The sequence below is a fragment of the Moschus berezovskii genome, chromosome 24 (assembly GCF_049115385.1).
Source record: "Moschus berezovskii isolate FMDL1 chromosome 24, NW_MosBer_1.0, whole genome shotgun sequence".
Lineage (NCBI taxonomy): Eukaryota > Metazoa > Chordata > Mammalia > Artiodactyla > Moschidae > Moschus > Moschus berezovskii.
The window spans coordinates 4,467,549-4,490,745 of record NC_142483.1 but is presented as its reverse complement, the minus strand read 5'-3'; the positions used below and the strand labels follow the sequence as shown (position 1 = coordinate 4,490,745).

General features: G+C 41.2%; 1 protein-coding gene across 7 annotated transcripts in view; it reads left to right on the top strand.

Annotated features, from left to right (window-relative positions):
* Positions 1-23,197, top strand: part of PPARG (peroxisome proliferator activated receptor gamma) — a 124,755-nt gene that overhangs the window by 75,253 nt on the left and 26,305 nt on the right. For all 7 annotated transcript variants that reach the window (XM_055413559.2, XM_055413555.2, XM_055413554.2 and 4 more), the window contains 4 exons: positions 3,155-3,382; positions 5,136-5,305; positions 14,344-14,482; positions 19,670-19,869. In XM_055413559.2, coding sequence (XP_055269534.1) covers positions 3,163-3,382; positions 5,136-5,305; positions 14,344-14,482; positions 19,670-19,869 — 729 coding nt within the window. In that variant the 5' untranslated portion in view covers positions 3,155-3,162. The remainder of the gene's footprint in view (positions 1-3,154; positions 3,383-5,135; positions 5,306-14,343; positions 14,483-19,669; positions 19,870-23,197) is intronic.

Sequence of the window (23,197 nt, the reverse complement as noted above, 5' to 3'; positions counted from 1 at the left end):
TCTGCGCCAGGACTGCCGTCTGCTTGAAACACACCTACGGTTGTGAAATTAAGGGATGTGCCTAACGCAGTGCACTCCTGTCACCCGGCTGGAAAGTGAAGACACTGTTCCTTACCCCTGAGAAGGGCTGCTGTTCTTGCAAGTGGTTTGCTCATGTGTTCTTCCATGGGTAATTGCATGGGGTAACGAAAAACACCTACTCGCCTTACAGCTTGGCAGAAACAGTAGCTTATGTTTTCTAGAGACAAAATTAGAAGCAGGCTCCCTGGACCCATCTCTTAAGTCAAAATAAAATAAAACATCTAGGGAACCACTGTGCCTCCCAGTAACTGTGGCCAGTGGAATACTGTTGTTTAGGTCAAGGTGTCCCAGGATGAGAGGACAGGGAGAGGAAAGGAAGGGAAGGAAAGTACGTGTCAGACACTTTGTTTTCATGGAGATGAAGAAGCAAACAGTTTTCTTTCTTACTTTGTCCTTTCTGTGTAGAAGAAAAAAAAAAAAATAAAGGTTTTTAGGACCCTAATCTTTCTGCTGCAATTATCAGAAGAGAAAAACTGAGTATACATCGTTGAGAGGAGGGGGTACAGCTTAAACTGTATTTTATTTATGATACTGAAGGCTACATCTTTTCTGGGGAGCTTCAGTCTTAGCAGAACTAAACCACTGAGAAAGTATCTTTATTTTTTCCGTTTTCCACAGAGAAATGAATACTTGTTCTGGCCTTCCCTATAAAATATGATCATTGAGTTGGCAAGCATTTAGTAAACAAGGTCTAAAGGGAAAACGGAATAATAAGACACTGTCCTTTGCTCCAAAAACTGGAAATCTAACAGCAGAGCTATTTGTTTAAATAATTATACCAGAATGAAAGAGGTGTACTCAGTGCTGTGGGAATACGGAGAAGGGAGGATATTGTTTTTAAGTTGGAGAATTCATGGACTGTTTCATGGAGCAAGTAACGTGTGGACCAGTGTGGGATTTTCCCCACTCCTGTGGGAAAGACAGACGGGCATCGTGACGTGTGATCATGAGGAATGGGGGGAGTCCCAGAAACGGCGCGAACACAGATGAGCAGGCTAGACAGTGCCGAGTGTCTGCCCTGGGCACACGGGGTGAGGCGCCCAAGCATTGACTGCCGAGGATGGGGGTGAGGTCAGGGAGCCCAAGTGGAAAATGACACTGAAGAAGCCAGACTGCCAGGGTGCTTGCATGACAGGTGAAGACTTTTAAGCTTATTGCACGTGCTTCCCCTGCTTTTGCAGCAGATTGCCCTTAGGAGAAGAGGACAGCAAAGTTAGCGTTCTTGGGGGAGGAAGGGGTGTATCGGTGGAGCGTAAGGGGCCTTTAGGGCAAGGAAATGTGGGATCCTGTGATGCTGGATCCGGGACGTCATAGGTTTGTCAGAGCCCTAGAATGGACAACACAGAAGAGTGAACCCCACTGTAAACTGAGGGTTTTAGTTAGTGATGCATCACTGTTGGTTCATCAGTGTTGTAACAAGCAATACCACACTAATGCAAGTGTTAATAATAGGGGAAATGTCAATTATTAATAGGGGAAACTGTGTTTCAGTTTGGTGGGGAGGGAGAAAGGGGAAGGGGTATAGGAGAACTTTATACTTTCTGCTCAATGTTTAAGTAAACCTAACGCTGCTTTTTAAAATAAAGTCTATTCTCTTGGGGACTTCCCTGGCAGTCCAGGGGTGAAGACTTCACCTTCCAATTCAGGGGGCACGAGTTCAATCCCCTGGTCCGAAAGCTAAGATCCCACATGCCTTGTGGCCAGAAAACCAAGACATGAAACAGAAGCAGTATTGTAACACATTCAATAGAGACTTAGAAAATGGTCCATATTAAAAAAAATATAGTCTGTTTTAAAAAAATTAGTGTTCTTCTAGCTATGAGATGTACTACAAGTATAAAGTTGTTTAGGAGTTTCAGAGTCATATCTTTAAAATCAGATGAATTTTTCATTCTATTTATTTACACATAAATAGCTATTTTATCATTAAAATTTTCCCCAAAACTTTTCAATAAAACCAGTGACCCTTAGGGATATGATTCCTGTGTTGAGAAGCCTGACATTGGTTGGCAGGCAGTCACTGAAGTCATATGTTAAAAGTGAAACAAAATTAAACCAGTAAAATGATGAGCAAGCAAATTTTCTTGCAACCCAGACGTGTTTTGCATCCCTATTTTTATTTCCCAGTATTGATACAGCAGCATATGCACTACCTTTAGCTTGGCCAACCTTTACTTTGGTCTTCAGAAGAACTTTGCAGTCAGCATAATGAGAAACCAGTTGATAAACCCACATTTGTGGATATTGCGGGTGAGACAAGAGAGGTGTCTTTTCATAGGAAAGTGATTTATTCTAAGAAAAATGGCTGGAGAAAAATAAAATAAGCAGATTGAAGAGATGGGCAAAGTAAATGATGTGTCCTGGGTTAGGTAGGTTTAGCTGAAATTCAGAACAAAAGATACAGTTCGATGGATGCCCCTGTCACTAAGAATGCATACCGTTTTCTGGATGTCATTGAGACCCAGTGTGAGCTCCGAACTGTCGGCAGCGTAGGGTTTGTACCGTAACACAGATAACGTCAGGTGGTTTGCATCCTTATTCATGCAGATATTCAGACGTGCAAACCCACACAGTGCCTGATGAGCCCTCTTGGAGCCACTGAAGCACATTGACAGTGCTCGTCTCCTTATTTGTGTTTTCGAGGCACTTTGTTTTTCTTACGAAGACCACAGCTAGAATCTTTAACCTCTTGCAAGAGTCAGCCTGTGAGAGCTGCATTCTTTAGCTCTCTGCTTGCTGGGAAAAAGCAAGAAGCCGATTCCCAGATACCCTTAGGAAAGTCATCCCGCTGTAAGGAGAGCAGGGCTGTCTGTAGGATGTTGATGTGTGGGTCTGCTGTACAGGCTGACCCTACTAGAGGGTCCTTGACCATGACGTCCAGGTAATGGGTGACTTCCCTCAGTTAGTTCAGCAACCTGGACGGCACGAAGAAGGTGAATGTGTTTGCTTCTCTCCTCGTGATCACCTAGGTAATATCTTGACTAGAGACTCTTTCTGTTCCCTTTCTGTGTATCTTCATGAGACTGCCCAATCCTCAGGACTAACGTCACAGCTGGCCTTTTCTTTGTTTCAGAAATTACCATGGTTGACACAGAGATGCCGTTTTGGCCCACCAACTTTGGGATCAGCTCCGTGGACCTTTCTATGATGGATGACCACTCCCATGCCTTTGACATCAAGCCCTTCACCACCGTTGACTTCTCCAGCATTTCCGCTCCGCATTACGAGGACATTCCGTTCCCAAGAGCTGACCCAATGGTTGCAGATTATAAGTATGACCTGAAGCTCCAAGAGTACCAAAGTATGAGGTTTATTTCCCTTTTCAGACTGTTGAGACTAGAATTGGACTAATCTCTCGTCCACAGTAGGGTGAATGCTCCCAGGACTAATGGCTGTGGTGAAGACATTTACCATTCATTTATTCATCCACTTGTCCATGAAATACTAAGCGTTTATAATTGACCAAGGGCTTCCCAGGTGGCTCAGATGGTAAAGAATCTGCCTGCAATGTAGAAGACTCGCTCCTTGATTCCCCTGGAGAAGGGAATGGCTACCTACTTACTTCCTTGTTCTTGTCCAGAAAATTCCATGGACAGAGGAGCCTGGGAGGCTAAAGTTCTTGGGAAAAAGTGTCGGACACAACTGAGTGACTGACACTTTTACTTCCCAGGTGACTCAGTGGTAAAGAATCCACCTGCAGTGTAGGAGACATGGGTTTGATCCCTGGGTCGGGAAGATCCCCTGGAGGAGGAAGTGGCAACCCACTCCAGAATTCTTGCCATGGAGAATCCCATGGGCAGAGGATCCTGGTGGGCTCAGTCCATGGGGTTGAAAAGAGTTCATGACTGTGCAACTGAGCTGACACACACATGTAACTGACCAACAAGGCAGGTAGTGTGTGAACACCCTGGATCATCTTTCCTTTTTCCCCCGCTTCCCTCCTCGCTTTCTTTTCTTCTGTCCTCAGGGACAGTCTCCAGCGTGATTACACTGCTAGCTGTATCTCAGGCTAAATGTCCACCCCCCTCAAATTTTGATTCATTGTTTCTACTCGTAAGTAGATAAGTAACAGTTTATTACCTCCTGTAATTTATCGCTAAATCACTATTACTATAATGCAACTTTCCTAATTCTGCAGTTTGAACAGCTTACACTGAAACCTATTTTTCAGCACAAATTTGAAACTTGACATTGTAGACTGTTGGTAAATCTCCATGCCATTAATGCAGTTCACATCAAGAAAAACTAAAAATGCACTTTTCAAGATAAGATAAATTTCTGTGATGCTATTTCCTTGATTTTTATCTCTTTGCTGATATGCTGGTTTTCCAGAGCAACCACTGTGTAATTGGCAGCCATTACTTGACAAGAAGTAAGAACTTCCTGTATTTCTAGTTTTTTTTAAGATAAATTATATACTTGGTTATATTTACATGTGTGATTTCAGTTGAAGCCTAATATGGAAATTTAATAGGCTTGATCCTGACCAGCAGAAAGATAGTGCTTGCTTTCTAAAGTGTCTCTCTCTATCAGACATCATTTTACAAACCATCTTTTCTGACTCAACATTGATGAGAACCTTGTCTCTTACTTTTCATGGACCCTCAAGCTGGGCATACCATTTCCTTCTCAGTTTCTTTTGTGTTTTCTTTGCAAGAGTGGTTTAAAAACACTTCTAAAATGCAATATTTAAGTTGAAATGTATAATTTAATATTGTCATGAATGCCAAATACAGCCCATAGAAAAATAACCTTCATGATCTCAAATATTATATATTTCCTGTGGGAACTTTAGTATCATGAGGTATTGGAGGGTCATAGAACCACAAACTTAATTCCCTTCCCAATTTGTTTTCACAGGTGAGGCTCAGAGGCGTTGTGACTTGCATGTGATTACAAAGTCCACTTTTACCTGTGTCTTTTTCATGTTCCATAGTGCAACTAACCTAAATAATAAAATGTGATAATAAGGTGTCCTACAGTGACGTGCCCTGTTGCCTGTTTAGCGTTGTTTTCCCTGTGATAATTGTGTGCTCATGTTTCTCTGTACACAGGTGCAATCAAAGTGGAGCCTGTATCCCCACCTTATTATTCTGAAAAGACTCAGCTGTACAGTAAGCCTCATGAAGAGCCTTCCAACTCCCTCATGGCCATTGAGTGCCGGGTCTGTGGGGATAAAGCATCAGGGTTCCACTATGGAGTTCATGCTTGTGAAGGATGTAAGGTAAAAAAAAAAAAAAAAAGATCATTTTTGAAATAATTTGCTGAAAATGTACCTAGGTTTTCATTTCCTGTTCCAAACAGATGGCAAAGAATTGAGACAAAGCTGTCAAACTTTTAAATATCTTTGGTAAAACCCATTCCTTAGATGATACAATACTTGAAAATCTAAGAAAATTGTTAAAAAGCAAGGCTTCTGTGCCTCACTTCCTTTTTTCCAAATTGGTCCTGTGCAGCACTGATCTAATTCAACCTTTGCATTTTGCAGATTACAAAAAAAAAAAATAAATTGCTTGTTCAAGGGAACATGGCATGACAGTGACGGGCTGACCCTGAACAGAACCCAGATTTCCTGAATCTCCTGATGTTTTTTCTTTCCACTACACTGTGTAATATTCTGGATGTGTAGATGGAGGGATAACCTTCATTTGACCTTACCACAGTCCTGTAAGGTTGAGCTTATTCACGGCCACCTTGCAGGTGCAGAAATCTGTGTCAGTGAGATTTTCCCGTGGTCATCATCGTAAGTGGCGCATCCATACGCCTCTGACTCCTAGACCGATGCTGTACGTTTTCTTGTTCACCATCAGTGTGAGCCATGTGTTATGGTCAGGCAAAGAGATGCAGCTGTTCTGGAAGAGAGACACCCTTTCTCTTCACCGCCTTTCTTTGTGAAAAAGGCTATTTTGGAAAGTTCATTTAGTAATATTCTGCCCAACTACCGAGAAAATGTTAATCTACTCGTGTTTTAAAACGTAGTCTTTTAAAATAATTAGTTCTAACAGGCTCCATGAATAAAATACTAATTGAATAGTATTATATACTCTAGGGCTCAGAATAAATTGTTGGTAAGTATTTACCTTATAAAATAGCGCTGCTTATATAAGATCAAGTTCAATCATCAGTAGGGTAGGGCTTTTTGTTCAGAATGAAGATACATGACAGCAGTTAGGTAGGTTGGAAGATCTGCGTTCCTAACTGGACCATGAGCCAAAAAAGGAAGTTAATATTTACTGAATTTCTGCTGTACACCAGATACTGTGGAAGATGCCTTTGTATATATTATATTTTTAACCATATCCTGCCTAAGTTTTTACATCTATAACATGATGGTGTTGATTTTAGATGATCACTAAAGCCTCTTCAATCCAAAAGTTTATTTTTCTAAAGGCAACCTAATAAAGTGAAAGAGACAAATTAGTGGTTACCTGGCCACTTGTCCATGGTCTCTAACCAATCACATGAGGATTTCAGCCTCAGTCACTCATGTATAAAACAATTTGGCTAGAGTAGCTCGCCAAAGGGCTTCTGATTCATCTCTGGGTCTAAAATTCCAAAATGACTCCTGGCAAGAGATGCTTTCATTTAAAACATGAAAACTCATTCATTCAGTGGTTGAAACCAAACTAAAATATCTGTAACCTTATAGGAAATCATTATGTTCTCGAGGAATAGTAAGAACCTGTCATTTTACTCGTTAGATTTATGTAATTTTGAGGAAATTGTGGCTAAATTCTTAGAAGTACTTGAAGAAATCACCTAGTTTAGACCATCTTGGTAATTTATGTTGATAAATAAAGTATGGTTGGTTAAGTTTCCACAATATAGTATTGTTTTTTATGGGCTGATAAATCAGTTAGAAAACTAGAGGTTTTGAGCAAATAGTTTCACTGCAATTCTATTCATCAGATGTTTGTGGAGAGTTAACATTTCTGAGAACAGCTAAAAATTGAATGGCGATTTAAGGACTAACCAATCAAGCAAAAATTGAAAGACAGATACTGTCAGCAGTTGCTTATAGTGTTAAAGCTAAGTTCTAAGGGCATAAAACTTAGAAGATCAAAGCAAGCAAAGAAGAAAAGTAGCAAAAAGAAGAGAAAAGAGGGAGGAGAAAACTCAAGTGCCCTCTAGTTACAAACAGAAATGTTCTCAGGCAGAGACGGAGAATTAACACTTAAAACCTGATGAATTCAGAGGAGTCCTTCACCTACCGGAGACAGACAAGCAAAAGCAGTAAAAGAAAATTAACAGTGTTGTATAGTAACCTCCAGTAACTTGCCAACCATCCAAAATAAAGATTACAGACTTCCTAGGAAAGGAAATCAACCCTGAATATTCATTAGAAGGACTGATACTGAAGCTGAAGCTCCACTACTTTGGCCACCTGATGGGAAGAGACAACTCATGGGAAAGGACCCTGATGCTGGGAAAGATTGGAGAGAAAAGGAGAAGGGGCAGCAGAGGATGAGATGGTGAGATAGCATTACCGGCTTCTTGGGCATGAATTTGAGCAAACTCTGAGAGATAGTGAAGGACAGGGAAGCCTGGCACACTGCAGTCAGTGGGGTTGCAAAGAGTTGAACACGACTTAGTGACTGAACAACAGCAACAAGAAGACTAAACTACAAAGGTTATGCCAACCTTAGAAGGGAAAACAGGCATCTGCCCATTTAAAAGATAAGAATAAGAAAAATGTTAGAGGAATAATATAATTTGGCTTCTCCAAGTATGTCAGCAGTTCTCAAAGTGTGGTTTGGGGATGGGGTCCCTACGACCTTTTCAAGATAACCGTGAGGTTGATACTATTTTCATAATAATATTAACTTGTTGTTTGCCTTTTTCACTCTCATTGTCTCAGAAATGTACGTGGAATGTTCTAGAATCTACATGACATGGAAAGGTAGCATAGTTCTACTGCCTGATGGAATGTGACCTGAATGTTTTTGTACATAATAATGTCTCAGGTTTTATTTCTAGTCTGAGCAACGTCAGTAGGTATAGCTCACATAAATTAAAACTGTTTAGAAACCTCAGCGTTTTGGGGTGAGTAAAGGGGTACTGAGACCAAAAAGTTTGAGAACTATTGTTATAAGGAATGACAGTCTTCAGTACTTTGGAGTTAAACAGAATTGCTGCCACACTCTGAATGCCATCATTAGACCAGTGCCCATCAGTAATCAAAGATTCCACCTTCGTGGGACTTCCTTGGTGGTCAGTGATTAAGAATCCACCTGCCAATGCAGGAGACATGGGTTCAGTCCCTGGGATGGGAACTAAGATCCCACATGCCACAGGGCAAATAAGCCTCTGTGCCACAACTACTGAGCCTACATACCCTCGAGCCTGTGCTCCACAGCAAGAGAAACCGCTGCAATGAGAAGCCCACACACCACAACTAGAGGGTAACCCCTGCTTGCTGCAACCAGAGGAAGGCAATGTGCCACAGCGAAGACCCATCACAGCCATAAGTAAACTTAAAAAGGATATAGCCTTAGCTCTCCAACAATACTCAGTTAAAGTGAAATTAACACATGTATTCAGTTCAGTTCAGTCGCTCAGTCGTGTCCAACTCTCTGCGACCCCATGAATCACAGCACGCCAGGCCTCCCTGTCCACCACCAACTCCCGGAGCTCACTCAAACTCATGTCCACAGAGTCGGTGATGCCATCCAGCCACACGTATTAGACTGTGTTAAAAAGAGGTGTTTTGGCAATTTAGCATTTGTCATTTCAGTAGAATGTGGGATATACCCATAATTAAAATACAGTTGACCACAAACCTACAAACTAATTTACAATAGAAAAAAAAAATAGCTATATTGCTCAAGATAGCTGTCAGGAGATCTTCTTAAACATATTTACATGCCAGTGGGACAGGGTTATGTTAGTGGCCCTTGCCAAAGTTCAGACAGGAAAAAAATTTGGATTTGGATTACAGGAAAACAGTGATAGATTCTTCAGCTATTAATATTACAGACTTAGGTAATAGATAACCTGTAACTAATGAAAGATTCATATACTTTAGAACTTGCCAAGCTGACATTGATTGCTTATAAATTGGACATTTATTTTTTCCCTAATAGGTTTCATAATATTTTTGTGTCTGTAGTGAAAATCCCATGGATGGAGGAGCCTGGTGGGCTGCAGTCCGTGGGGTCGCTATGGGTCGGACACGGCTGAGCGACTTCACTTTCACTTTTCACTTTTCACTTTTCACATATTGGAGAAGGAAATGGCAACCCACTCCAGTGTTCTTGCCTGGAGAATCCCGGGGACGGGGGAGCCTGGTGGGCTTCCTTCTATGGGGTCACACAGAGTCGGACACGACTGAAGTGACTTAGCAGCAGCAGCAGTGAAAATCATTTTAGAACCATAGACTTAGTAAAGATACAAGGAAACACTAGCATACAATACTGTATAATCTATTTTTATATTTCTATGTATTATTATATTCCTACCTCAGGAAGAGTTTTTAGTATATTCCCATGCACCAGTGGCAGCTCATTTATTCAGCTTCTGTGGGCCATATAGTTTCATGTTAAAACTGACTGCAGGTCTGACACAGGGCATTTAATCTCGTTGTAAAATTTAAATACTACTCTTAGGTCTCATTGTACTAGTTTTGTTACTAGTAAAGCAATGAAGGAGAGGTTGGAGAAAATGTTTTAAGAAAGAAATAAGCAGGCCTTATGTTCTCACAAGCAAGTGTGAAGATTTTATGATAAAAATATACACAAAGCAATTATGGTGACTGATGCATCTCCATCACACCAGTTCATAGACTTCATGGTGATCAGAACTGTGAGCTGTTGAAATGGCACTTCATTTTATGGACACTGACATAATAAAAATGAGCATTTCTTTATTGGCAATGAAGAAAATTTGGGGGAAGCCTGCTTCATTCATCAAGTAAAGAAATAATTTTTACAAAAAAACAGTAAGTGAGAACCTTGTGTCTTCCTCTCTAGGTTTCTTGAAAAAGTCAGATGACAAGAAAATGGTTGGTTATCATGAACTTAGATTTTAAAAAAATTTTTTTAAGTGAAAGCAGTTCCAAGCTTGTGCTGGGGTTTTTATATATTTAGTTCAAGATTTTATGTGTATGGTCAGTGCATATGTGATATACAGAATGATGATCCTTTAACATTGGAATCATTACAAAAAATGTGATATTCTTTGAAAGACATCATAGGGGTCAAAACAAAAAACAAATCACGTTATAAACGTTAAACTTAAAAAACATAGTCATTTTGTTTAAAAGTCATCATCTCCAACCATGCCAAAAACGTGAATACTCTGGGGCCGGTCGGATGGCTGAGCAGCATTTTCAACTACTAGTATTGGGTTTTAAAAGTGGAGCTCAGAGAAACAGCCAAAGATATCATGAAATATATATGACCCAATGGCAAAAATCAAAGCAAGGTTTCTCAACAGTATTTAACAGTGGCAACAGTTCTGTACTTGAGCCTTCTGTGAATCAGTCAGGGGGAAAATGCCTTTAAAATATTCAAAGCGTCTTAGAACCCTCTGAGAATTAAAGAGGTTTACCTTTCCACCATACCCTACATAGGACATATCCTTTGAGATATTGCTGATCTCACAGGAGGTAGGGAAAACTCTCTAAAACATTAGTAGCAAAACAAGCAAACAATCCTAGGTCTTGAACTGCAGCTGCAGGTACACTTGGAGGGGCAGCGTTTCCTCATGATAGATGCCCAGCTTCTGAGTTAAGCCAGAATTCCCAAGAGAGTCTGAAATAGTCATAAGTCAGTGGCACTCCTAACTTCCAAAAGAAGGATCTTCAAATTCTCTTTGGAGGAAAGAATTCCCAATTTATACCCTGTAGGATTCTCACAGTTTAAGGTCAAGAAATGACTTCAAACTAAAATATCAGCAAGCACATAAATAGGCAGCTAGCTTGATGATGGAGAAGGCAGTGGCACCCCACTCCAGTACTCTTGCCTGGAAAATCCCATGGATGGAGGAGTCTGGTGGGCTGCAGTCCATGGGGTTGCTCGGAGTTGGACACGACTGAGCAACTTCACTTTCACTTTTCACTTTCATGCATTGGAGAAGGAAATGGCAACCCACTCCAGTGTTCTTGCCTGGAGAATCCCAGGGACGGGGGAGCCTGGTGGGCTGCCGTCTGTGGGGTCACACAGAGTCAAAAACGACTGAAGTGACTTAGCAGCAGTAGCAGCAGCAGCTTGATGACATCATCAGAGGTAAACAAGCAAACAGACCTCTCCACCCCTACCCAAGAATGCAGATATTGGAACTGCTTGATCTGGAACATGCAGCTATGTATGAGTTGTTTAAAGATAGAGGGCAGAATCATAGCAATGAATGAACAATAATAGACTATCAAGAATGACCAACAGCCTTGAAAATAAGTGAAACTTCTAAAAGTGAAAAATATGATTATTGAAATAAAAATTCTATGCAAGGGTTAAATAGCATACTGGACACAGCAGAAGAAAGGATTACCAAACTGAAAGATGTGTGCCAAGAAGTTATTAAGAATGAAACCAACAATGTCTTGAAGAACATATCCCACCTGGAATCTGCTAGAATTTGAAGCCTCTTTTACTTTTTGAAGGATTCATAGGATCTTTGAATATTAAAAATATGTCTTCTCACTGATAAACTTTGGTGAGAAATGTTTGCTTTTCCTTACTTTTGCCATTGCAAAAGTTTTTTTTGTCTTCTTATTTGGCTGTTCTGATGTTTACCTTTGTGATCAACATTAATGGCAAGAAGATAAAAAATATAAAAGAGAAATTCAGAAATATTGAAGGCTTGAAAAGAAAGTCTTAACACCTAATTGGAGTACAAGAACCAATGAACAAGTGAAACCATGATGCAGAAAATGTCCAAGAAGATAAATTTTAAAAATCCATGACTAGACACACTGCAGTAAAACTACAGAGTACAAAAAGCAAAAAGAATAAAGTGTAACCAAAGTCAGTTGACAACAGACATCTCAACAGAAACAATGAAAGCACAGAGCCAATGGAATCCAGATTGTTAAGGGGAAAAACTGAGTACCCTGTGACTCTTTCAAGAATGAGAGTAAAATGAAAAGGTTTACAAGTTAAAAAAATAAAAAGACTGAAATAATATTCTTCAAGGATAGTAAGCCATAGAGAGGAAAATCTCTTTGCAAAATCTGTATGTAGTATGATACTACTTAATAAAGCCCCTCAATCAAGCATACCTAAGCAATGTATTATTTAGTTTATAGGCTGTATGGCAAAGCTATGTTTTTTTAAAGGTCAGGGAAATGATAAGCTCAAAATTAGGGTTATGATTATATTGTTAAGCGGCCACAGGAGCAGCAGTTGTATAAGGGAAGAACACATAAGTGTATGTACATGGCTGGTTATGATTTTAAATCTTGAGTTGGATAATGGGCTCATGTGTGATAATTATCTTATTATGTTTTATAGTGAAAGTCACTCAGTCATGTCCAACTCTTTGTGACCCCATGGACTGTCACCTGCCAGGCTCCTCTGTCCATGGGATTCTCCAGGCCACAGTACTGGAGTGGGTAGTCATTCCCTTCTCCAGGGGATCTTCCCAACCCAGGGATAGAATCCAAGTCTCCCGCATTGCAGGTGGATTCTTTACCGTCTGAGCCAGCAGGGAAGCCCATTATGTTTTACCGTTACATGCATCTCCTACGTGTTTGTAATTATTACATTTAACAAGATAGCTTCAAAACCTGAAAGGAAAAAAGTGTGCCAGTGACCTTGTAATATCTCAGTCACAGTTTAGAATCTGAAAATATCAGAGATGGCCCAGAAAGGAAGTTAAATGACACATATTTATTCAACAAAAAATTTTAATGGGGCACTATTGTTAGTGTTTGGGTTACATCCAGGGACATAAGAGACCATCCCTGTCCCCAGGGAGCTCAGAATTATAGTTGGGCAGTGAGGGAGGGGCAGAAAATAAACATAAGTAACTAAATTATGTGGTACATTAGGAAAGTCATAACTGCTAATGGAGCAGGGAGATGGCGGGTAAAAGCAGAATAAAGGAGAGCAAGAATTGCCGATGAGAGATGCGGACAGGGACAGGCCACAGTATTGAATAAGGTAGATAAGCCTCATTGAGACATTGAGATGTTAACACAGCTTGAAGGCAGTGAGGGAAACAGGTGATTGTATATTTGGAGCATGAGCTTTCCGCGTGAGAGAAGGAAGTTGAGAGTGCCTTCGGGGCTGGAGTTGTGACAGCTGAGATGGAGAAAATTGCAGTGAGGTGAGCTTGTAGGGTATGACCAGGACTTCGGTGGTGGTTGTGCTGGGTTCGAGATAATGTTAGATTTCCAAGTGAAGTTGTCAAGTAAACAGCTGAACATACTTGTCTAGAGTTCAACGTAGAAATCTGGAGAAAGTCAAAATGCATGTCAGTGGTAGAATCAATCCTAATTCAGTGCTTTTTGTATTCAGACAGGGCCAGATAAATTTGAAAGAATTAAAAAGTGAGTTTCATGAAAATCAATGCAATAAAAATGAGTAGAAATATTCTCAGCAACAACAAAATGGAGTTAGAAAACATTTCTCGTTAGAGTTTTTTCAGGTCTTTCAAAAATAAACATAGCAGAATTCAGCCTCAAATTGACATGTTTGCTATTTTGAGATAGCGGTCAAGTTTCTGAGAACTTATATATTACTTCTCCTGTTATTTTTTGTTATCTCTGTTTGTAGGCTACAGTGATTATGGAACACTCTTTCAAATGCATAAATAAATGAAACCAATTTTGTAGGAAATTATGCAACATAGAGAATTCTAAAAAAATTACCCACATGTGGATTTTTATTGGCCTTGCTCATGTTTTAGAATGAAATGACTCTAAGTTTGCCAAACTGCTTAGCACAATTATAAGGTTAGGGCATGCTGCTGGAATGATTTACAGAGAGACTGAACTGATTACATGGTGTTTTACTTGCATTACATTAAATCCAGAGCACTTCTTAGAGCTTGCTGAAATCCAGATGTGGGGCCAAGATGCACTGGATGACATCAGTGGGTTGTGGTCACTAAGAGCTAAAAAAGGGACACTGGAGATCCTCTGTTTCTTTAGTTTATAGAAGGGAAAACCAAGAGAGGTTAAGCGATTTGTCTAAAGTCACCACTGACGGAATATGTCAAGAGCCTACAGTATCTAATACTTAGGCCAGTGTGGCTTTAAGCCATTGTCACAAACACTTAACACTTGCTTCTTTCTGCGCCCCCCCCCATATTCCTTTGTAGGGTTTCTTCCGGAGGACGATCAGATTGAAACTTATTTATGATAGATGTGATCTTAACTGTCGGATCCACAAGAAAAGTAGAAATAAATGTCAGTACTGTCGGTTTCAGAAGTGCCTTGCTGTGGGGATGTCTCATAATGGTAAGTGAGCACTTTGTGCCCGCACTCGACGCTTCTCATCACAGCTGCTAGGCCCGAGGGCCGTGGCTGAAAACGTGTTCAGTTTTCCCACAGATCGCCAGATTTCAGAAGATTGCATGCCAATAAAGCGTTTCTCAATTAGGTCAGAGTTGTTCAGCTTTAAGTGTGAATCCTTCTCTCTTGTAGTTGGGCATTTGCCACGATGGGAGAAAAGACTGGGAAGTCTGGGCGGTAATGAAAGTTACGCTAGTGTTCTGAAACACATGTAATGTGAGAGTTGTGATTAATTTTTTGTGTTGCTTTAATAGTATTAAAAATAGAATTACATGTGTAAATAGTTTCTTTTTTTTTTAATAGGAGCATAGTTGATTTACAGAGTTGGGTTAGTTTCAGGTATACAGCAAGCTGACTCAGTTACACATATGCATATGCCTCCTTTTTCTTTTTTTTTAAGATTCTTTTCCCATATAGGCCATTCAGAGTATTGAGCAAAGTTCCCTGTGCTATACAGCAGATTATTACTAGATATCTATTTTATAAACATTACTTTCTACTTTAAATGTAAGAAAATTCTGATTTATGGATATGGAACTTTCATGGTACATCAGACGTAGATGTATGTCCTTTTTTTCTCTTTACTATGCAGAAGTTAGCGGAACCCTATCCTTGACTTTGTACGGTGTACAATTTGTGGATTAAGCAAGTATTTTTTTAAAGTTCCACAAAACTTCAATAGGAGAGTAAAACATTCTGCTTTTTTGAACCTGTATCTTAAGTGAAGCTTATAATTAGGAGTGTCAGCTTAAGGGCAGGACTGTTGAAGACACATATTTTCATGAACTGTAGAACTAACTCAGTACAATCACGGGAGATAGCCCTGTTTGAAGAAATAGCTCTTAATCGCCATTTGGCTCTCTTTGGTCGACTGGCTCACAAAACAAATTTTTGCTGTAACTTGGTAGTATTATATTTGTCAAGTATTCATCAATTCTTTCAAAAGTTATTGTGGGCTTAGAGATATATTGATAAAATGCCAATGTAATCAAATTAAATCTGAAGTCTCATGTCATCGTATGCCCTACTTTTTCTTTCTTTTATCTTTTCCTCTCTCAAAACTGATCTGGTAAGAAGATATAATATTTGAAGTCAGCTGTCATCTATGAGGACTCCAAAGCATCTATGAAAATTAAATTTTTGTTCCATCATGCAGATTTTTTTTTAACAGCAATAATCAAGATATTTGGGAATCATTGATTGAACAGGTCTTCTACCCTTTAAAAATAGTTTACAAAATTATATTTGTATTGTTAATATGGGGTCATTTCCTCTAAAGGCAGTAATGTATTTTGAATAGCTCTACCAACTATATTAGACAGGATAGAAATTTGGTCCAACTTTCATAACAATTGATTACATCTGTTGTCTGTACAACTTCAGTCATTAATTGCAGGATAATTTGCTGGTTTAATTCTACCAATTTCCTTTTTATTTCAGACTTCGTAAAGCAAGAGTACATTTTCAGTTGAAGGATTACATTTTAGGTGATGTGATCATGTTGCAGTAAATTTATTTTATCTTTATGAAGAAATCTTTGAGGGCATTGTTATAAAGACCGCATAGGAAAAGATGCCAGTTTTGCTTTCAATTATATTTACTTTTTGTCCTTTAAAAATTGTCACTTTTCTTGAGGTACAATATATTTTCTGTTGCTTGCACACATTCATGTAAAATATATCTCCTATTGCTTATTGTTTATAGGCAAATAATTTAAAGTGCAACTTTTATAGTATTGACGGTATAATTTCTCTTTCCAGAGAAGTCAAAGAAAGCTATCATAAACATGATAATTAGGTCGTCTTTTGCCTTCTTGTGACCATTAGCTTACTCTATTTAGAGAGAGGAGCAGTTTTGTAGAGAGTGTTCGGTTAATTCTTACAAAGGTGAAAAAGAAAAGAAATTAAATATCATGGTATCAAAGATACATACTTTAGCATTTACAGGATTGCAAACATGACTAACAAAATCCCTTTTCAGGGTTTTTTTAAATGGGAATGAGCTGCACAGAAAAGAAAACAGCAAGGTTTTCCCCATTCCATCCACTTTGGACAGAAGTTTTATTTTTCACAAATATGAAAAGTTAGTGAAACCTTAGCTTTATGGAGTTAAGCATCTTTGGCTTAAACGGTAAAGAATCTGCCTGCAGTGCAGGAGCCCCGGGTCAGTTCCTGGGTCGGGAAGATCCCCTGGAGAAGAGAATGGCTACCCACTCTGCCTGGTGGGCTACAGTCCATGGGGTTCGCAAAGAGTCAGACACAGCTGAGCAACCAACACTTACACTTTCACTCGCTTTACTGATTAGGATGTTGTAGTGTATAAATGATGCCTTTTTTCTTTTATTTAAAAAAAAATCTGACAACTTTCAAAATAACTTCTTAGCAGCTTGTTAAATTCTAGAAAAATGGTTTCACAAGCTTCTGTGGCTCTCCCCATTTTAAGGTAGTTCTCTTCTTTCTTGCAAACAGAAGCACCAGTGTATGTTGCAAAAGAGAAAAGCCAGAATGGCAAATGACTTTAAACTGCAACACGTTACTTTTTGTTTCTTTAGTCTTCTTTGTGGTATGGGGGGGAATCTCCCCAAATTCAAATAACTTTCAGAAGATAGAATGAAAAGTCCTCAGGCAGAGGCTGTGGTGCTCACACCTTCAAGGGGTTCATTACTGCCCAAAGTCCAGCCTCCACCTCCCTCTGCCACTGCTGCTCTTTCCACTTACATTTCAGACAAGCTGTGTTTCTGGCTGCCGCTGCAAATTACCCGGTGATAGAACACCTCTGGGGCTCTGCTTCCCGTGCCCTTCCTTCCCTGTCAAAATCCTACCTGGTGTTGAAGGCCCAACTCAAACACCTTCTCTTCCACCCAGTTTCTAATTCCCCATTCTTTCTCCCCTGTGTGCTTCTTACCCTCTCCTGTAAGCACCACGTTCTCAGAAAGCAAGGGAGCAAACAGGCCTGTATTGCCAAAAACCGAACTACTGAAAACAGTAAAAAAAAAAGAAAAGAAAGAAAGGAAAAAGGAGAAGTTAGAGAGGGAAAAGTCAAAGACATCCATCAGGAGGCCAGTGCAATATTGTGAACTCAGACAGCGGGCATGGCGAGAAGTGGCTGCGTTGAGAGAAACATCACAGCCATGACCGATGAATGTACATGTCTGGGGGAGAGAGCTTGTCAGAGATTATGTGAGGTGCTTAGTTTGGGTGACAGTGAGTTAATCAAGAAAGGAAAACAGGACGAGGAGACAATTTGAAGGGGAAATGAAAAGTTTGATTTTCTATTACATTAAATCATGGCTCAGATGGTAAAGAATCTGCCTCCTGGAGACCCAGGTTTGATCCTTGAGTTGGGAAGATCCCCTGGAGAAGGGACTGGCACCCCGCTCCAGTATTCTTGCCTGGGAAACCCCATGGACAGAGGAGCCTGGTGAGTTACAGTCTATGGGGTTGCAAAGAAACACGACTGAGCCACTCACGTGAGGTGCCTATAGAATATCCAGCATCCACAGGCAAAGGGACACAGGAAGAAGTGAAAAATAAGGATCCACGTCTCAGGGAAGAGAGGGCAGGAGTCTTTAGCACCTTTCTGCATTAGAGAGAAAACTTGAACTAGGAATTACAGAATGTAAATGAAGGCAGAGGGGCTGTCTCAGAGGTCTGGAAAACAGCAGACAGAAAGATGTGGGGAGCCAGAAAGGCAGAGGCCAGCGTGAGAAACTTGAAATTAGAGGGTGGAGAAGGTCAGCAGTGTGAAGGGCTGGGAGGAAGCTGGGGAGCTCAAGCAGAACGAACGCTTACAACAGGCCCCTAGACGTGACCGTTAGAGGAGCTGTAGGGGCCTTTGTAAGAGCAAAGTCTTGGTGAATTTAAATGAGGAAAAGCTAGATTGCAGTGGTGCTGGGCGCTCAGTCGCCCAGGCATGCCCTACTCTTTGCGACCCAGTGAACTGTAGCCTGCCAGACTCCTCCGTCCATGGGATTCTCCAGGCAAGAATACTGGAGTGGGCTGCCATTTCGTCCTCCAGGGGATCTTCCCGACCGAGGGACTGAACCTGCATCTCTTGTGTCTCCTGCATTGGCAGGCAGATTCTTTACCATTGAGCCACCGGGGAAGCCCCCTTACTACACTGGATCCTAGCCAAAAGGCCAAGAAGCGGTTGCAGTGGGTTGGGAGGTAAAGAGGAAGACAGTGAGGGACGATAGCTCTTTCAGTAAGTCCAGTGGTGGAGGAAAGAGCACGAGGGGGATCGTACTGGGGTCAGAACCTTAAACCCTGCTTAGATGGAAAGGAAGGAGCTGGTAGAAAGCAGTACAGGAGAGGGAGAGAATAATCCGTGCATATTTAGGCTCTCTTTTATATTTTGGATCTACCACACACATCGCTTTCATCCTTGTGTCCCCTAGTCCAGTTTGTTGAGCCGGCATCTTCCATCAAACAGGTGTTCAGTGAATGAATTAAACGATGTCATGTAAGACTTCAGGGTCAGAAGGTGAGGCCGTAGTAGCTTGCTCGTCTTGACTTTGGAGAGAAACCTGGACAGATGTTTGCATGTCCGAATAGTTTGAAAAACGTTAACCCCAACTTAAAAAGTAGTTAATCATGGTGATAAGACTGCCCTTGTCTTACGGTAGAGGAGCTAGAAAATAAAATGATTGCCAAGTCCTGCAAAACCTCCAAATGTGCATATTTTTTTTCCCCTCAAGAAAGAGAGTTGGAAAAACATAACTTATTGGCAACAGTCATATGAAGAGCAATAGTGTTATTTTTCATACAAGTCTCCTTTACAGGCTACAGCTGTTGCAAAATAAACATGTTAAAAGTGGAAAAACTGACCATGAGATGAAGCCTTACTCATTGTCAAAAGCCTGATATGACTGCAAATTCACCCTTTAGATGTTAAAGGACAAAAATATTTTTAATAAGACTCAACCTAATTCACTTGCCACCCCTCCCATGTTCATTGCAGCATGATTTATAGTGGCCAAGACATGGAATCTACCTAAGTATCCGCTGATGGATGAAAGGATAAAGAAGTTGTGATTTTATATATATATATATATACACACACACACACACAGGAATGTATATATGTATATACAGGAGTGCACTAATTCATCCTGCCCTTTCTATTCTTCTGCAGCCATCAGGTTTGGGCGCATGCCCCAGGCAGAGAAGGAGAAGCTGTTGGCGGAGATCTCCAGCGATATCGACCAACTGAACCCAGAGTCTGCAGACCTCCGGGCCCTGGCGAAGCATCTGTATGACTCATACATAAAGTCCTTCCCGCTGACCAAAGCGAAGGCGAGGGCCATCTTGACAGGAAAGACGACAGACAAATCAGTTAGTTCTCTTTTGCCGTCTTCATTTGGGGTGGCTGGGTTTTGTTGTTGTTTTCCCTTTGAGTAAATTACTTACCATGTAATGCACAGATGTGGTAAAGATTCCGCCTGCCATGCAGGAGAACCCAGTTCAATCCCTGGGTTGGGAAGATCCCCTGGAGAAGGAGATGGGAAGCCACTCCAGTGTTCTCGCCCGGGGAATCCCATGAGCAGAGTAGCCTGGCTGGCTACAGTCTACAGGGTTGCCAAGAGTCGGACATGACTGAGCAACTAAGCACCCACGCATACGTGTTGCATGCACACACACAGTACCATTCTGTGGTTGCCTGGTACCTACTGCAGGCCGAGTCTAAAACAGAGGATAGAGAGTGTTTTCAGATACAGTAAATAAACATTATTTTAAATAGGGAAAAAAACTCCTTCAAGCTCTCCTAATAAAATTTTTGAGACTAGTACAGAAAGGTACAGGCCATCCTGGTGGTGGTTCAGTTGCTAAGCCATGTCCGACTCTGCAGCAGGTCATCTTAACTGGAACAAATGAACTCAGGCTCCCTTCATGCCACCACGCTCTTTCAGGATCCATATCTTTTCTTTTCTTGGCATCAGAATCACTGGCCACATTTGTAGGCCTTCAAGCAGCCCTGTTTTTCTCTGGGAAGGGCCTGACCTAGGTTTGGAAAAGGTGGTCGATCCCATGATTGTATCGTGCAGAACTACTCAAGTGCCTCTCAGAAGTTCTCTGTGGGGCATAAAGATATATTTCGGATATCACACCACCTTTCTTTCCTTGTAGCGCTGTCTTGATTATTATTCCCAGGGAGCTGGGAGCCCTGTCCTCGTGTAGTGTACATGAGTTTTATTTTCTCAGAGGCTCTGAGCAGCCTGGGCTACTACAGGGGATTCTCAAACATCAGCAGGCTCCTTGATGACCTGTTTAGGAAACCCAGAGTGGGTGATAATGGTGGTTGAGTCCGTTTTCCAAGAAGTAGAACTCTTCCCTGATAGCAAGCTGAGAAAGCACATGAGAATTATGTTGAAACAAACTATAACTGTGCCTGAATTCTGTCCCCAGTCCTGCCATCACCTTCAGCTGTGATCTGGATCCCATCTCTGGACCACAGTTTTCACAGACAGGGTCTGGTTTTGAGTACAATGTCTGTAGCAGGTTCCTAGGGTAGTAAGAGCCACAGGACATTCTGAAGACACTGTCCCAACCCTTGAAAGCCTTTTCATGTTGTCATTTATTTTCAGATGAACACCTTCAGGAGAGGTGTGCAATTACGGAACAGATGAACAGAAATACGTAATGCTTTCCCCACTTAATTTTATTTGGGGGAAAGTTTTATCACCCATTACTGTATTTTGATGACTATTTCAAGATTTTTTTTTCTTTTAGCTATACCATAAGAGTATAATCAGCTAATAGCAAAGGAAAACTTTTTATGCAGTTGGCTGCGTGAAAAGCCAACTGTCAAGAAGGGCAGTGGGTTTCTTGACTGCCAGAGAGATCACTGGTACCCTAACAGTATTATACCTCTATCCAGCTGTTTACAGGTTTTTAAAAGTCTTGCACATTCATTATGCTCAAGACCCACACTACCTTGCAGCTGCTATTATTATCCTCTTTTGTTCTCCTCCCAGAAGCCAGTCCTGCGCATTGGCCAGCAATGGCCCGGTTGACAGAGACACTGTGCTGTGTGGTGAAATTCCCAAGGATTTTCACCTTGGGGAAACATTCTAAGCGATGGTTTGTTTTTATGAATGTTTAGAACCGCAGGAATTTCCCACCTTGTTCTGCCGCCCCAGTACCTTCACAGTCAGGAAACTTTCCTTGTATTGTTTTGTTCTTCTCCAGTTCTAGCGAGGAGCTACTGTCTTCCATAGGCCAGGCAACAGGTTACACGTCATGATAAAGCTGAGTCTAGGGCTTCCCTGGTGGCTCAGTGATTAAGAATCCCCCTGCCAGTGCAGGAGACCTGGATTCAATCCATGGGTTGGAAAGTTCCCTTGGAGGAGAAAACAGCAAACCATTCTAGTATTCTTGCCTGGAGAATCCCGTGGACAGAGGAGCCTGGCGGGCTACAGTCCTTGGGGGTCTCAAAAGTGTCAGACACGACTTAGTGACTAAACAACAAAAAAAACAACATGTACTTTAAATGAAAAAATGAGGGCACAGCAAAACAAAAACAAATGTCCCCGGCCTAGCTGACTTTACTATGGAAGGTAAACTGTGTTCATTTAAAGGTTAGAGAAACAAGAAAATCAGAGCAGCCTGGCTAAATAGAGTTAACAGTGGAAGGCAGCTTGCGCCAGTTCTCTGAGAGCCCCATGTGTGACAGGGAGCCAAGCAGGAGACCCTGGGAGAGGCTTGGTGACCAGGGAGAGCCCAGAGCACACTGTTTACTCCACAGTTTGCCTCAGGCCATTCAGTTTCCAGAAACTACTTTCTCACCTTCTCTTTATCTCCCCATCCAGACCAGCAATCCACCCTGGAAGTCCTATTAATTTAATAGTACCTGAAAGATAAGAGGAAAGCATTAAAAAAATTTTTTTTTCTCCAGTAATCAAGATTTTAAATGTACACTTCCAGTGGCCAGCATACTGTGTGTTAACTGAGAGGTCCAGAGCCGGATTCAGCATAAATCACTTTTAAAAGCTCACGGCAATTGAGCCTTTGGCTCTAAATCTTTGAGTTAAAATGAAGGTAATTGCAGGCTCTTTGTGTGTTACTTGCTCAGTCCTGTCTGACTGTTTACGACTCCATGGACTGTAACTCCTCTGTCCATGGGATTCTCCAGGCAAGAATACTGGAGTGGGTTGCCATTCCCTTCTCCAGGGGATCTTCCCAACCCAGGGATTGAACTGGGTCCCCTGCATTGCAGGCAGATTCTTTACCATCTGAGCCACCAGGGAACCAAGGCTCTTTATGGGATATTAATGTTAGTATCTCAGTTGTGTCTGAGTCTTTGTGACCCCGTGGACTGTAGCCCGCCAGGCTCCTCTGTCCATAGGATTCTCCTGGGAAGAATACTGGAATGGGTTTCCATTCCCTTCTCCAGGGGATTTTATGGGCTGGGGGGCGGGGAATGGAGAGGGGAGGGAAGCCAAACTTTTATGGGGGTAAATAGGTATTAAGCTATTTTAAGGGAAAGTGCCATAAAATGCTTAATTATCAGCTTCCCCCTGTAGTAACTAAGACTGTGCTTTGTCTATAATAATTACTCAAAATGTGTTTGCTTAATTGAATTAAAAGCTGCTGCCTATGCCCTTTGAAATTCTGGACTTTCCTCAGAAGGCCTTTAGCCCAAGATTTGCTCACCAACCTGGAC